This window comes from Semicossyphus pulcher, unplaced genomic scaffold, assembly GCF_022749685.1.
Source record: "Semicossyphus pulcher isolate SPU_LCO1_2020_fin unplaced genomic scaffold, fSemPul1.0.p SCAF_7, whole genome shotgun sequence".
NCBI lineage: Eukaryota > Metazoa > Chordata > Actinopteri > Labriformes > Labridae > Semicossyphus > Semicossyphus pulcher.
The window spans coordinates 14,856,365-14,872,973 of NW_027211748.1; the positions used below are offsets into that span (position 1 = coordinate 14,856,365).

Below are 16,609 nucleotides of genomic sequence, written 5' to 3' on the forward strand. Positions count from 1 at the left end.
GTAACTACAGGCAACTGTATTGTACTTTTTTGTAACTTATAAACAAGTAATTCTTCCATTGTGGTTTGTCTCCCTGATGCTAACAGAACAGGTTTCTCACCGCTTGAATCGAACACATCATAGAGGCGGATCCCGTAGATTAGAGCAGCTATATACTATACACAAATAAAAAGCAGGCAAACACTTTGATATACAGCCTCAGGCGGGTGAATATTTAAGCCTTCGAGTCCACAACATATTGGCTCTCATTTCACAACACTGAAGATGCGATGCTGGGAGGGTTTTTACTCGCTGCATTCTGAGGCGATAAATATGATGACGCTCACGGCCATTTGCTTCACTGCCCTGCGCAGGCCGACCTCATAGTTAACTGTGCTGCCCATCCCCCCACACTGTGCTAACTGCCCGTCCCTAGCAGGATGAGCCGGCTGTAAACCACACCAGGTCTATTAATTAATTAATGTACCCTAACTGCAGGGCTGGCTCCCTCCATTGTAGTGAGGCAGTTTTCAGCTGCCTGCAGTGGGGACCGCCGCTGTGTGTCTTTGGGTTCCTGCAGTGGGAAAGAGAAATAGATATAGAGGAGAATATCAGCAGACAACTGTGGATGGGAGGAAGCCGTCAGCACCATTGTAACCATTAATCACCCAGGGCCATTGTGGTCCTGCCCTGTAAACGGCGCCAGTGCAGGCAGGCGGGCGGGCAGACAGAGAGGCAGAAGAAGAGAGGAAGAGGGAGAGGAGAGGAGAGGGGGCAGGGTGGCTGCAGGGAGAAAGAGGAGCAGAGATGGTTGGGGATCAGCCTGTGTGTCCACCTCAGCTCCCGCTGCGGGGCTGGGGAGCAGTGCTGCTGTCTCAGTGCTTGTCCTCCGTGTTCTCCCAGGTCCCGGATCCTGAGGTAAGAGCCGGATGCATCACCGTGTCCTCCACAGGTCTCCCTCAGGGTGATCCTGAAGGTGTCTGTGAGACGGGTTCAGGTGCTCTGCTTTTTACAAGGTAGTTGATTTGATACTTATTGTTTGGCTGCCAGTGTTTGATGCTTGTCTAACTTGATGAGGAGTGAGTGAACATGTGCTGAAACCTGATACATATTATGGTCTTACATCATGGATTCCCCAGCCTCTGTTTACATGGAGGATGAATGTGACGAGTCCTGGTGTGACAAGTTGTTTTTGTGCTTTTGAGGGTCACATTGCAGTTTAAAAGACAACTAGGACTACAAGAGAAGCTATAATACATTATGTTTTATAAAAAGCAAGTTAATAAAATAATCCAGCTTCTTATAAGAAGGCAATTTACTCACTTTGAAACGGAAAACTGAATAAAATACCTTATAAAAGTCTAGGCATGACTGTAGAATAATTGCATGTTGAACACTCATTATAACTGGATTATGAATAATCACATGGATTATAGTCATAAGGAGACAACAGAAGAGTGTGTGCTTTTGCATGAGTCATACATGTCTCTAACATGTGTATAACACGTGTTATAAAAGGTCAGAGAAACTTCTAGACACAGCCTCCATCTGACTGCTTGTATGACGCATTCAGAGCTTTGAAAAGGAGATGACAGAAGGCTCCCTTTGGTGCTGAAGAAGCTTAATGACTTATCTAATGTTTGAATGGGTTCATACTGAAGTCATGATCAATAGTGTGGGCCCACGCAGGTGTCACACAATGAGTGCATGCGTGATTTACTTTCATGTGGTGCGTGTAACGTGTCCTTGACATTGCATACGTTTGTATACTATAACATGTCGAGTAGCTTAATCAATGTTTGTGTTTTCTATGTTTAGATGTTAATCCTCCATTAGTCGTGATTGATTTCTTCCTTAGACAAACAGAACAGTTACTTAAGACAGATAAAAGACTTGTAAGTTCAATGAACTTAGCCTACCAACCGTCCAATAAACTGAAATCTATAATAACTGTGGTTATCTAATGAGTAACTGGAGGTAGTTTGAGGTCACTTTGCGTCAGAGTTTGTTGTTTAATACACCAACTGAAAACTTGAGGCTTATAGCCACTAATCCCGCCACATGAAAAGGTCCTCAAGAGGAAGCGAGTCAGCGTCACGTAATCACTCTTGAGGCAAAAATGGGAATTATCTAAGAGCAGAATCTATATCGAGGCTAATCCTTCCGCGGGAGTCGCACAAACATGAGCGTAACTCATCCACACCGGATTATTTGCAGCATCCTCGTTAAAGTTTGTTCCCTTATGTGGCGCGCTCAGAAGACGAACGCTTAATTAAGGCCCTGAAAGCATCACATACAGTCATGTTTGGCTTTTAGGACAAAAGCAACAGGTTTGCTAACTTCTCTTGTTACTACTAAATGATATCCTTCACTCTCATCATAAACTTTTTAAAGTGTTCTACTTTCTTTGTATCAAATGTCACTCATTCATTTCCTTGTTTTAACCTTCCAACAGCCTCAGGCCTACCTTCCCGTCTCAGCTCATCCTTACACCGTTTTTTTCTACTTCACCACATAATGCTGTTATTACTAAAGGCAGCAAATCTAATAAGTATCAATTTTCTCATCCTTTGCTTGTTGCTGTAGGGACCCAGGTATAGAGTTTCCAAGACAACCTCATATCATTCAATCAAATGGTCGATATACAGTAGACAAGGAGAAATCCTGGTAGTGATTTTTTTATCAGCGAGCTGATGCTCTGCCGGCTCCGGAAAAGTGATCCGACTATTGATCTAACACAAACGCACAAACACAGCTTTAATGCTCATTGTTCCCCAATCCTCCGCTCTAGAGGGAAATGTGCGGAAATGTGAGGAGTGTTTGTTTTTGTTGCTATTGACTGAAATTTGGGCTGGAGAGAGTTAAGACATCTGAGAGCATTGTGAAAGTTTGATGGAAATCCGGTGTATGGTCTCATGCCATTCATTTTCACAGCACTTGTTGGAGTTAAGTGAGGGAGTGTTTAGGCTGAATCAGATCCACAGAAACACAAGGGTAATGCAGGTGTTTGTTTTCTTAGCAGCTGCCTAAGTAATGCTAAAACTTTTTCACAAGGGCCATTTGTTGTTGTTATTTTTTAACATTGTGCCAATGCTTTAGAATCTTTTCCCTTCCTGTGTTGTTTTCTCACAGTATATCTCTCATTTACGCTTCATTTATTGCTTACATTATAGTTGACATAGGAGCGCTAACATTGAGCAAATGTTTTATAAAAGGCGTTCTGTCATCCCGGGCCTCCATAACATCTTGAAAATATCTTCAGAATGTTGCAGTTAAAACGTTTTGTCTTAGTTTAAGTTTTAACGTTATTTGAAATGATAAACATCCTTAAAAACGTTATTTGAATATTAGATTAAAAATGTTTTCTTTCAGAGGTAATTAGAACTTGTAGGTAATGTTAGCCAGTGTTATGGGAACGTTCCCTACTAGCTGGGAAGTCATTTTAGTGGATGAGAGCAGGATGGTAAAATGTGGTGAGGCCGGCAGGGATCGGCGGCAACTGTAACGGTAGACGGCATTGCCCTGCAAAGTTAAAGTCGTTTTAACTTGTCGCGTCCTCCGCAACGGAATTTACAACCAGATGTGACGTGCCTCCCTATCGCAACAAGAAAAAAAGGGCGATCTGCACAACAACAAGCATATCATTTTTATATCACCATATGCGCTTTTGTTTTTGTTCTCTCTTTTTCAGACGCAGATAAACAAGGGATACACCAAGTGCAGTTCTTCTTTCAATGTCCGTTTTGGATGCACAAAGTAAATGTATCGATTATAGTATTTAACATCACCATAGCAACATCTCGTCCTGCCATTCCGTCGGAGTGTTTGTTCACTTTTCCCTTGCCGTGCAAAAGGTGTAGTCCATCTGCCGTCTACCGTCTGCCTGAATCCATGTGAGCGCAGCATTACTGATAATTAAACTTAACTCCCCTTCTTAACACATATTTTCATCTGAGAGCCTTTCCTGACTTTACTTGAATATAAAATAAATATTCTAATTAATTTGCCATCCATCCATTATCCTGTTCAGGCTCATTGGGGGGCTGGTACCAATCACAGCTGTCATTGGGCGAGAGGCGGGTTACACCCTAGACTGATCACCAGTCAATCACAGAGCTGACACATAGAGGCAGACATCCTCTCATGCTCACGCCCACGGGCCATTTTAGAGTCACCGATGTCCCCGGATTCAAACTAAGAACCTCCTAGCAGTGAGGCGGCAGTGGTTAGCGCTGCGGCTTAATGAACTTTCTGTCTCATATTATCTTAGTTATGGCTTTCATTTGTGATTTGGTTGTTTTATTTTGCTGCCCCTGTGAAGCTCTTTGTAACTTTGAATTTGAAAATGCTGTTATTGTTACACCTATTACAGCAAAAATGAAAACACAGACTGAAAATAAGAACTAAAATGGCCAAAGGTTGAGAACATTTTTGCATGACTAAAAATACAGTAAAAAACAATATAGATATCAAGCATAGCGTTAGTTCAGGCAGGCCACGACATCAAGCTCTATATTAGCTCTCAACAGCAAGCCAAGCTAATCCTCAATCAACTGATGGCTCAGCTGACTTCCCCTATACTTTCTATCGGAAAATTACATTCAGAGCGCTCTATTTAAACTCTAGCCCAGCTTCCTTTGCTGCTTCCTCTGCTGGCTGATTTGCAACCCACCTCCACCCCAGCTCCTCCTATCATACTGTGTCCGAAATAAATAATTGTCTTTCATGCAGTTCTGTTCGGGGTCTTTGCCGCTGTGCTCCCTGCTATAGCAGGAGGGCGCTCATGAAGGGCAGGGAGGTGTTCTCTACCTGCCTCGGGCTTTCCACACAAGCGCGTGGAAGAGCAGGGGGTCCCAGAACAGAACCATACCGCCAAATACAACTTGTACAAAGTAAAGGAGGAATGAATAAAAAAAATCAAGTCAAAAAGACAATCAACAGGTATAGAGCTGTTGTGTAAACAATGATAAAAACTACAAATGATGACATCATAGATTGACCCTCCCAAAGGTCGGACTGAAATGTTCGGCTGTATGAAGCTGCCCTGAGAGTTGTCTGATATTTTATCATTTCTGTTAAATGATGGGATCTGTACCCTTTAGAGGACTTGTCAGTGAATAACTCATTACACTCAAAAAGAGTTTATCATTTATTCATTTTTACTTAACGTCAGAAAGATGGAGAAGTGACTTTAAAATCTTAAAGCCAATTACTTCACGGACACACAGCGTTGCCCAAAGATGAACATATCACACAGGAAACTGTGCGTAATGACGATGCTGCACCTGACATGTATAAATAGTTTGTTTACTCCTTGAGATGTGCTCCCTCTTCTGAGACACACAGTGGTTTATTTTTGGTCTGCAGGTACTTATCGAATCCATGTTGTCCCTTTTATTTCCACAGCTTTTACCCACAGATCCCCCAAAGAAGCCGGACCCCGTCACCTCAGAGACCGTGGTTTTTTGGGGGCTGCGGCTGTGGCAGGTCATCGGGATCTTCTCCGTGTTTGTTTTAGCAGTTGGTCAGTATCTCTCATGTTGTCACTTTGTTGTCCCCTTCACAAACAGTTCTTGAAATAGAGGGCTATCTTGAGAAATAAGTGCAGGTCATTGATATTCGAGCGTGCAATTGTGCGTCTGCAGAGTTATTATCAGGGCAGGGTGATTAGTGGAAATGAAAGTCAAATTGTGACAGGAAAGAGAGGGATCACTTCACTAATGTTTGTTTAGACGAGATGGCAAATCTTGGGCCAAAGTACAAAGGTTGTTTTTCAGCCACAGGGCATAAACATTATCTAGGCACATGGTGTACCTACGACACACAGGAGGCTGTTTGGCCTAATCTTTTTTTAAAGGGTCAGATAATCAAAGTAAGTAGAAAAGCCCAACACAGATTAGTTTGTTTGCTTGCATGCGCGTATTCAAGCAGAAGTAAAAACCTGTGAAGGCAACAAACCTCAGTTGTAAAGGAAGCAAGCTATTCAAACCATTCTGATTAGTCTATGGTTTCTATTGCATTTCTGTCTAAATGAAGACAAGTGTCATAAATATGCTCGCCTTTATTCTTTCATGATATGGCCATCATCTGAACTTTTGCTGAGCTACTTAAGCCACAAGTGAAGACAAAAAGAAGGGATAGTTTCTTTATGCTTTACTGCTTCATGTAACACAACAAAGACAATGAACCAGCACTGAGACAGGGGAGCACAAAGACTAAATTAACCTAGGAGGTGAGGCTAATCAGACACAGGTGAGACAATCAAGGGGCAGGTGAAAACAATCAAGACTAACTACTGGCAAGAACACAGAATGAACTAAATGCAAAACTAAACGATGAAAACTCATGACAATAGACAAAGTGACAATGTAACACAATAATAACTGAACACTGAAATACAAGACCAGACCTAAACTAGAAACTCATGACAGTTTGTGTCATTAGAGTCTGCATCTTTGCTTTTAGCTAGATTCTAAAACAAGCTCGCTAACATGCTCACAATGACAATGCTAACATGCTAATGTTTAGCAGGTATGATGTTTTTAAAAGCTCATAATAATAGTACGGAATGTTAGAAGTAACTATTATACACACAGAAGCATACAGAGGTTAAAGGGCCAGTTCGCCGATTTTCAATCTCAGTTCTATTAAGGTCTTATGGGGAGCGAATGCCATTATGGTAGAAAACACTCTGTGCCTTTGGAGGACGCTATCTGCTTCTCCAAGGGTCCCTGAAAAAACCTCCGCCAGACTACGTAAAACACGTCTTCTGGCAGAGGCCAGGGAGCTCGCTAAACTACACTTCCTAAATCTAGGACGCCGGCCTCCAATGTCATGTCTCGTTCAAAATCGTCAGGTTTGAAATGTAGACTGCGGACCCCAAGATTTTTTACACGATCCACTGTTATATTATATATAACAGTGGATTTTTTACACGATATATGTACATTATATATATTATATATAGTCGTACTTCGGATTCTGTTCAGCGAAAACGGTAGTATTTCAAACCAGCGTCTCTTACTGGGCTGTTCCTTTCAGAGGGAGGGGTGCAATGCATGCTGGGTGTTGTAGGAATGTAGAATGGGCAAAACCACGAGCTGTTTGTACAACTTTCTCCACAGCTATGGCACCAATTTCAAATATATATTATTGCTTCTATCGATTACCGAATACGCCAGCTTTGACTGAAAGTTGCTTTTTCCATTGGCAAATTGCTCCTTTAAGCCGAGGATGATGATGAGGACATTTGCTATGATAATGCCAGAACTGGACAAATTAAGATTTTTGTTACGGTTTGAAAAAAACAGGTTTTTAAGCTTGGACCCAAAAGCAGCAACCGAAGGCAGATGGAGCAGTTTAGAGAATTTATTGAAGGGGGAAATGGGAGAGGAGAGGGGAATCCAAGGAGGGGGGAAGGCCTGAGACGTGAGGGCTTGAGGCGGTGGCTGGTGAAGGAATCCAGTGAGAGAGTGTGGCAGCGTGGCAGAGATAGGGCGGTAGCTCTGGGGCTCGTGGAGGCACTGGAAGAAAAGGAGGACAAGAAAAATTAGGCACAGGAAAAATACACAAAAAGCTGAAAGGCTCAATAATGCGACTGTGCAAAACGCTCAAGAGAGAGCTGGCAAAAAATACCACTTCTGAAGCGGGAATACTTTGCACCAGAGAAACCTCACAGCAGGGCTTAAGTGCAGGTGGTGATTGCAGTGATGAGGTGCAGGTGTGAAGGTGCAGGTGGAGCCAGTGCAGGAGGGAGCCGCCCAATCTCTGTGAGGAGAAAGAGAGACTCCACACAAGAAAACAATATTCCAAGAAACCAACTAAATGAAATCCAAAACATGTTGCAATCACCACAATTTTGAGCTAATGATGGTGCTCGTTAAAAGTCCGGTCAAGTTACTGAAATTAATTCATTGGGGGAGCAGTCAGGAAAATGTCATGGCATTTCCATCTCTAGAGCCACACAGCTGGGATAGCAAAAAAAAAAATCCACAATCAATCTCTGTTATAAACAATGTATTTGTTACTCAAGATAAATCACAGGCCCAGATGTCAGCAGTTTCTTCTTTCAGAAAGTGAATGACTGTCCTAAGTTATGAGAACAGTTTATGAGCAGCTTATCATCAGACAGGCACAGAACTATTATAAATATTAACCTCTGCATGTGCATTAAGACTCTTAATAACAGGTCCTCTGCTGTGGAATTTTTCAAATGTAGTTTCTCGATGTTATGAGTAACAACTGGCTAAATTAAACCTAACTGTGGACTGGATACCAGTACAGGTAAGAGATTGTATTTTGGGCAGATGAGACTTTATGACCATACAGTAAAACAATCCTAGTCGTGTAATCGTGCAATCGTTAACATGCTTTTCAAGTAAACTTATTTGTTCCCTGTTTTCTCCTCTCTTTCAGTCATCACTCTGTGTTGTATCTTCAAATGTCGAATCCCGAGAACCAAAAAGGAAATCGAGGCTCGGCACGCGCAGAGACTGGCCGCCAAAAAATACGCCAACACATTAGAGACGGTGCCGCCTCTGAATGAGCTGACTGAGATCCCAGGATGTAAGTGCCCCTCCACTCTATCTTTCTAATACTATTACAACTTTATTAAATTATTTATTAAAAATAAACAAATACCAGCTGAAAATCTGATGGCTCTGCTTGTTGGTTGTCGTTGGTGCCATCGTGTCTTTAAGCAGTCTGTTTGAAGCCGCACAGGCCAAGCTCAGAAGAGAAAAAGGGAGATACATTTTTGAACTTTTATATTTTGAAGTCCTTTGACATCAATAAATTATGCAGAGTATGTTATGCCCCCGTAGACCAATCATTGGTTTACACAAAAGCTTTTCTGTGAGATCTGAGGGACAGGGGAATTATCCGTGGAGAGTGCAGCTCTTTGTGGATGGAGAGCTACAGTTGAGAAAAGATAGAATGAAAGGCAAAATACATTTCAAACCCATCTTAGTGGGTTTTTGGACATTTTTCAAATCTACAGGGTCTTAAAAGACTGCTTTTATAGTAACACTTCCTGATCATGGCTAAGAAGACAGCAAAAACATCTTAGTGAAGCTTTTATTGTCTTACAGTTCCTCTTCTTTTCACCTCTCAAAGCATGCTGCACTTGTTTCAATTCTTCCGCTTTGTTTGAGTCGTGTTTGACTAAATTTCCTCCTCTTTCCTCTTCTTTTCTTCCTTCCCTTCTTTTCCCTCCAGCTACTCCAGACGCTCCTGCAGTGCAGACAGTCTCTGAGCAGGTCCAAAGTGCTAATAACAGCCAGCTCTCCGTAGTTAGGGTCAGCGAGGAGCAACCCAGCTCGCTCACTTTGTCAGACACCGGATGATCTCTTTTTTTCCCTTCTCGTCAGCGCTTATCTTCTTTCAGACGCTCCTCTTCGCTATGTCATTTTATAAAAACATGATGTACACATTTGGAGCCACTCTAAAGGTTCTGTTAGTGCATCGTACAACCAGACAACCTGCCATCAGTCCATCTGGTAGTCCTTTAATTCTGTGTTTGCAAACGGAGCGCAGAGCGATGTAGGAGTGTGTGAAAATGTACCGCTCATTTAAATGCTTTCACTTCAGAAAAGTAGAGTCAGAGAAATTAAAATAAAGTCGTTTGAATTTTCCAACAGTTTTTGTATTTTTTAAAGCTCTTTTATCTTTCAAGGCCGAGGTGTTTTTTATTATAAATCCAAGTTTTTCGCTTTTGGCGAATTGCATGAAATTATTAAGAGCTTAAGAGTCTGAGAATTTGAGAAATTATGAGACGAAAAAAATGCAATTTTGCCTGCTTGTTTGTGTTCTGTCGACATCTGTTACCCCAGCTGTGTGTTTCCTACCTAAACCAAATCCTTTACACCTTGTCCTGCAAGTGCTAATTAAACCTGATCTTTCATGTCAACGACATATGTCTCATGTGTTATTGAATGTTCTGGTTTTTACTTCTCTTTCTCTCTGTGTTGCCTTGTGTGCGTCTTCGCCATCCCTGCTGCTTGGCTGTGGCCTTTTCAGGTTAACAGATGTGACGAATAGGGACTGACATCTGTCTCGTCCTGTTCCTCTACATGCTACATTATGCATCTGTGTGCACAAATGCATCCATTGGTTATTGTGTAATTAATTATAAGAGTTTTTGCTCTTGCATGATAACTGTGTCAATTAATATCATGTGGTAATCCTGCTGAGGCGAGAGCATATCATTCCTCATTCTCCAGTGTCCCCACAGAGAGCTGATCTCATATGCACTGGTTTAGATGCTCTTCCGTGACTACGTGGAGAATCCTGCATGTGGCTTTGAGAGGGTCTGAAGGGGCTGCAGCCTCCATAAAGAGTTATGAACACATATTTATTAGCTGATGTCAACCGTGAACTCCAAACAAACCGTGCTGTAATGTTTACTTTTAGATTAAATAAGGAGGACGGCAACATTAATGTGGAAGCAAATATGCAAATGGATGCTTTTCTGCAGTGATTACATCATGCCTAATTAGGGTACACTGAGATGAATAATGCAGCAATACTCGATAGAACAAATACAGCGAAAATAGAGTGAATGTAGTTTTTGAATTTCAAGTAGAAAAACATCTGAAAGTTTCCTCTTTAGAATGAGGGCTCAGTTATGCATTGAGCATTAAGTACAAAGAACATCAAACACAACTTTAGAACAAATGAGGTTCAAGGGAGTTCAATAAGGTTCGGTGCATTCAAGGATAAAAAAAAAAGTAACTCAGGGAGAAACTATGATAATGTGATGGACCCTAAACCCTTTGTAAGTCTTAAATATAAAAGTTTTTGCACCATAAAGACATCTGTAAGAATGTCTATGCGCCACCATTCACACAAAGCATCTGAGACAGCATTAATACATGGAAAGAGAAACACTAAAGGAACACATAAAGGAGAGTCGTGTTTATCCACCATCCCTTTTCTCTTCTTCTCCCTTACAAGCTCACACGCACACACTGAATAGAATACCTGAACCGAAGAGACGGAGTTGTGAATCAGTCCCTCCTTATCTGACATAATTTTTCTCAGACGTACTTTCTTCTATTGTACAAGGTGAGTCATACCAGGAAGCTGAAAATGAAGGAGTTGCCCAGCTGTTGTAACCTAACTCAAACAAGTCTCTCACACAGCTGTCCCCACAGACTGGGCAGCGAGGGAAAGGTCATTTAAGGGTCACAGCGAGCTGACGGTTGAATGACCGACTTGCGAAAAGGAATTTGGTCGTGTTACAGGTTTTTCTCTGTTCCTCTAAAACATCACAACTGATATCACATTTACAGTTCTGACAATATTGCCCCATGATATTTTTTATGTCACAATGTACCAGCTGCATTTATGACATTTGGTGGTTAAGAAACACAAATTGTAGGTTCACAGGGGTTTCAGTACCGCACTATCTATTTGGCCGGGAGCAATTTGTGAATTTATGTCTTCACTGTGATGTCTCTGCTTTCAACTTGTCCTTTTTACATACAGACTTTTGTAAGTATTAAACAAATAGTGTATAATCTGGTTGCAAGTGAGTTTAAGAAGTAGGCTACTCGATGGTGGATTTTGTTACCTTTGGATGGAGTCAGCTTCACAGTTAATATTACCTTTTACAGTCTTACAGTTAGCAACATTAAGCTAACAGGCAGCTAGCTAGAAGCTAACTTTTCGTTCAACGTATTTCTGACTACTGCTGTTTATATGCTTCACTATTTCATCGACTTGAGCAGTTACTTTGTGAAGTTGTATCATAACTTTGATGTCTCTGCTTTCAACTTGTCCTTTTACACATTGCCTTTTGTAAGAAGTAAACAAATTAGCGTATAATGACGATGTAAGTGAGTGTATGAAGTTGTTGGTGGATTTTGTTACCTTTGGATGCAGCTAGCTTTAAAGTTAGCGTTAATTTTTTTTAAGTCTTTACACTACGCAGCATTAAGCTAACAGGTGGCTAGCTAGCTTTATATTTACAATAGAGATGTTCACATAACACTCTTGGTTAGACATTTTTCTGACAGGTTTATGTGCTATTTCTTCGACCGGGAGCAGTTACTTTAAGGAGTTATGTCTTTATTGTGATGTCTCTGCTCTCAACTTCTCCGTTTTACACATTGGCTTCTGTAAGAAATAAACAAATTAGTGTACAATGTAATTTTAAGTGAGCTTAAGAAGTACTGGTTGTTGGATTATGGTACCTTTGGATGGAGCTAGTTTCACAGTTAGCATTACCTTTTTCAATCTTTACACTAAGCAACATTAAGCTAACAGATGGCTAGCTAGCTTTATACAACAGAAATGTTCACATAACAATCTTCGTTTGCCGTATTTCTGGCTGGTTCATGTGCTTCACTATTTCTTCAAGCAGGAGCTGTTACTTTGGGAAGTTTTGTTGTCACTCAAACTGAACACTGGCTTTTGTAAGAATTAAACAAACAAGTGTATAATGGGGTAATAAGAGAGCTTTAGAGGTGCTGATTGGTAGATTTTGTTAGCTAGGTTAGCAGTTTCCTGTATCCAGTCTTTTTGCTGAGCTACGCTAACACAGGTGGTGAGGTGAGGTTCAAGCCTTTTTAACCAAAAGATTCAACTGCTATATTGAGTTTGTTAAAAAACTAGGACAGAAAAGATCCCAGCGCTCCAACTTTAACCAAAATTAGAACAATGCCCAAGTGTAAGACAGTTTCAAATTCTGACGCACAATTTGAGCTCTTTTTTTAGCCTTCAGAAACTCATGCAAGCTTTCAGCTCTTGTAGTGATGAGTCATCTCTCCAGGTTTTGTCAAAAACAGAGACTGAGAGATGTCAGAAAATTGCCATGACTGCAGAAGAAATGAACAAGGATAAAAGAAGAAAACTGTTTTTTCTGTGAAAACACCAAGAAATCCATACAGAAACATTCTGATGGTTGGATGATTATTTTAAGTTGGCTTACACTGTAAAACACAGGACCAAAATAATTTCAGGTTTACTTTAACCCCCTCAGGCAACATTTGACATCTGGTGTGCGTTTGTTGTTGGGTTTCTTGACCTGCGTTTGTGTATCCAGTGTCACTGCAGCATTTGTAAAGCAAATGTTGCTAAATGCGTTGCTATTTGGAAAATGTACAAAAAGAGGAGCAATGACGCTCCGTTTGGCTTCAACACAAATCTGTCCTTTGAGCAATTTTCACAGCATTTAAACAATAGTTGCTGAAGTGTAAAATTACACTATGCTTCTTGTTGATCTATATCACATCAGGTGTAATGTGTAAACTCTCTCCTGAGCCTGCATGTCTTTTTGGGGTTGTGTTGGCGTCAGCTTTATTTTAGGAGTTTATCTTTCAACTGAAAGACAAAACTGTAGGCTCAAATTAAAAATGCCTGTAACATCAGAAACTTTTCTTCTCAAAGACATTACATTTCATGTTTAAAAGCTTTTCATGCATCCTTTTTGATATTTTGGGGAAATGCTTTGTTTCGTCCCAATATCAGGCAACAGGATCCACACAACTCTCCTCTCTCTCTGTTAAATATGAAGCAACCACAGCTGATAAGCATAAAGACTGGAAACAGGGGGAAACGGCTAGCCTGGCCCTGTCAGAAAGGCACTTAAATCCACCTACCTACATCTGAAAAGCTCTACAAAAGAATGGGATTTTTTTTTCATTTAATGATTGGGAAAAACCTCAGTGTAAAAAAACAAGTAGCTGTTTCACAGGGAATTCAATGTTTCTTCCACCTAATTTGTTATATCGTCAATTCTCTATTTTCAACTTTCAACACATTTACTTTTGGAGTATTTAAACAAAATAGGGTATAATGTTAAAGTAAATGAGCTTCAGAAGTGATGTTTCATGGATTTTGTTACCTTTGGATGGAGCTAATTTCACAGTTAGCATTCCCCTTTTTCAGTCTTTACGCTAGGCTAGGCTACACTAAGCTAACAGGCTGCTAGCTAGCTTCATGTTTACAATAAAGATATTAGATTGTCACAATCTTTTCATTCACCTTATTTCTGAAAATTGTATTTCTTTTAATGGTAAAAGACATATTCTACTGTAAAAAATGTGACTTTCCCTAACCCCAGTCTAGTAAGTTATAGATGAGGAGTCATCCTCACTGCCTGTGCTAGCTGTGTGCATCCTGAATATCAATGAGGAAAACATTGTCTCAGATACAAAGCTGACAGTAAACTTTTGTTCTCCTTATCTCACCCACAAAGCACTTCAAGCAATGCCATTATAGAATAAATAGACCATGCTTATTAGAACACAGAGAAACAGATGTGCTTTCATTACATACAACCTACTTAGCCCGGCCTTCTGTTAGATTAAATTCTCTCTCCCAATTAGCACTCCAGGCAGGACCCTGATGATACCTGATACTGCCATGAAGCCTTTAACCGTTTGTCTTCTGGTTGTGTTGCAGCTGCAAAAGTAGAAGAAAAAGAGGAGGTGACAACAGTCTCCGGGAAGGTGGATGGCGAGAAAGGAGAGAAGAAGACCAAGGAGGGCAAGAAAGAGGGCAAGGGTGCCAAAGAAGGGAAAGGGGATGAGAAGGACGCTAAGAAGGGTGAAAAAGGTGAAAAGGGAGCGGCCAAGAAAGATGCCGGTGAAGGAAAAGGGAAGAAAGCTGGCGAGAAGGGAGACAAAGGAGATAAAGGAGAGAAAGGCGGTAAAGGAGGCGCTAAAGGGGGAGCGAAGAAAGCTCAAAAGTGAATTCTGCCCTCCATGGACACACACTGAATATAATTATTTCATATTTTAACTGCAAGCATTTTGTGCGCTGTTTTTTTTCTAGAATGACTTTGTATCATGTTATATTTAAATAAAGAAACATTATAAGAAAAAGCATGATTTGTCTCAGAGTACAGTAAACTTCTAGATTTATTGTCGTATTCACAATTCACTGATGAACATTAGAGACCAGAAACAGTTTACACTGATATCTACAGCGGGCCTTCATCACACCAGAGTGATGACAAGGTGAGATGACTTCCCCACATGCTGCGTCTGAAGCACGAACACCAACGTCAACTGCACTGAGAACATTTCGGTACGAGATAAATAAAAGACAATGCAACACATTTTATACTTCCATGAGAGGTATTTGAAAACAATGAAATACAACATTAGCTCTATGATTATTGGCCTTACTGTACACGTGATTCCAAAACACAATCATTTTACATGATACAATCAGAACAAAATACTGTTTTATAGCGCGTTAAAGTGCTCAAATTTAATTCCTCAAAGTGTTTCTTTTTTAATTTGCTCTGAAACCAGCCGATTTTAAATGCAATAAATTCCAGCTAAAAAGGACCAGTTTAAAGTTACATTTTTAACAGACAGTAAATTCCCGCAACGTCATTTAACAAAGGTGCCCTCAGTCCTCCATCACAGTGACCTGCAGCCACATGTGAGTTCATGGAAAAATCTAAATGCACTTCTCAGAACTGTAAAGGGTCAAAGTGCATACACCCATCGAAACAGTTGGTAGTTGTCTGGCTAAAATGAATGCTTTGTGGATGATTCGATTTTTTTAAAACTTAAATCATGATTACCTAGAAGGCCTACAGTTATCATTACAAAGCATAATGTCAAACTGATGCCCCAGTGTGCCTTCATAGTGTGTTTGTAATATATAATCAATGTATGTGGCACAGAGGAATAAGCTAGGCGATTCTCAAAGTCAGTTTATTGTTGGCGTAGTTTTTTTTCAGGGATTTGTTGATAATTTAGAAACATGTAAAATATTTCCAGCATTACCCTTTAGACATTTGTTTAGTGGAAAAAGTATGGGATGTTTGTAAAGATCTGATTTGCTCAAAAGTAACTAAAATAGAAGTTTAAAGTTGTAATCTCGAAGATTTCAGTGTCGTTCTCTTTGGCGGCACCTATGGCGATAAACAGTAAATGCAGGAGCACACTTCCCAGATATCCAGATAGTGTCGCATGTGTGACACCCACGGTTGGCTCTGGTTGTAACTCCTCGCTGACGGTCGCTTTCCTTTTTAGACTGTTTGCTTCATCTGAGCGTCAAATTTGTTTCTTTTACTTTGGATTTTAACTTCTTTTTGAAGTTGTATCTGTAGTCATCGATCTTTTCTTTGTTTGTTCAGCCATAGTAGATTACTGTTTACTCACAACACTTGCAGAGACCGGAAAAGCAGCCGCTTAGCTCCGCCTACACTCTCTGGCAGACCAACCACTGCTGGCTGATGGAAAACGCGTCACTAACTGGGCGCCGCTTGTGATTTTTTCCACGAATGTCACCACAGACACCCAGTCCATAATAATACTATATATTGCAAATGCAAAGGCTTTCATCAGTGGGCCATAGGCTCAATCACCATTGTGTTACCTCATTCGGCAATAGATAGTGACTTAACAGACATTTATTAAAATGAAAATCTTCGAGATTATAACTTTAAATTCATTTAATTGCCTTTTAATTTTTTAGATTTCCTGTGAACCTGTTGGACGGACAGACTGAAGAAAATTTGAACAGAGCATGTTTTAACCTTTCAGTACAGAGTTAAACTGCACACATTTATGCATCTAACATCAGATTGAGCAAAACTGGGAATCAGGGAACAGGGAGCATATTGCAGTCAGTGAAGTTACCCATAAAAAAAAATAAAAAAAAACCT

General features: G+C 40.6%; 1 protein-coding gene across 1 annotated transcript; it reads left to right on the forward strand.

Moving 5' to 3' along the window:
• The first annotated feature begins 786 nt into the window (after nucleotides 1-786).
• tmie (transmembrane inner ear) lies at nucleotides 787-14,675 on the forward strand. Its single transcript, XM_069685546.1, has 4 exons — nucleotides 787-897; nucleotides 5,386-5,503; nucleotides 8,395-8,544; nucleotides 14,386-14,675. Exons 1-4 carry the CDS (start codon nucleotides 787-789, stop codon nucleotides 14,673-14,675), a joined length of 669 nt encoding a protein of 222 aa, XP_069541647.1.
• Nucleotides 14,676-16,609: the final 1,934 nt, after the last annotated feature.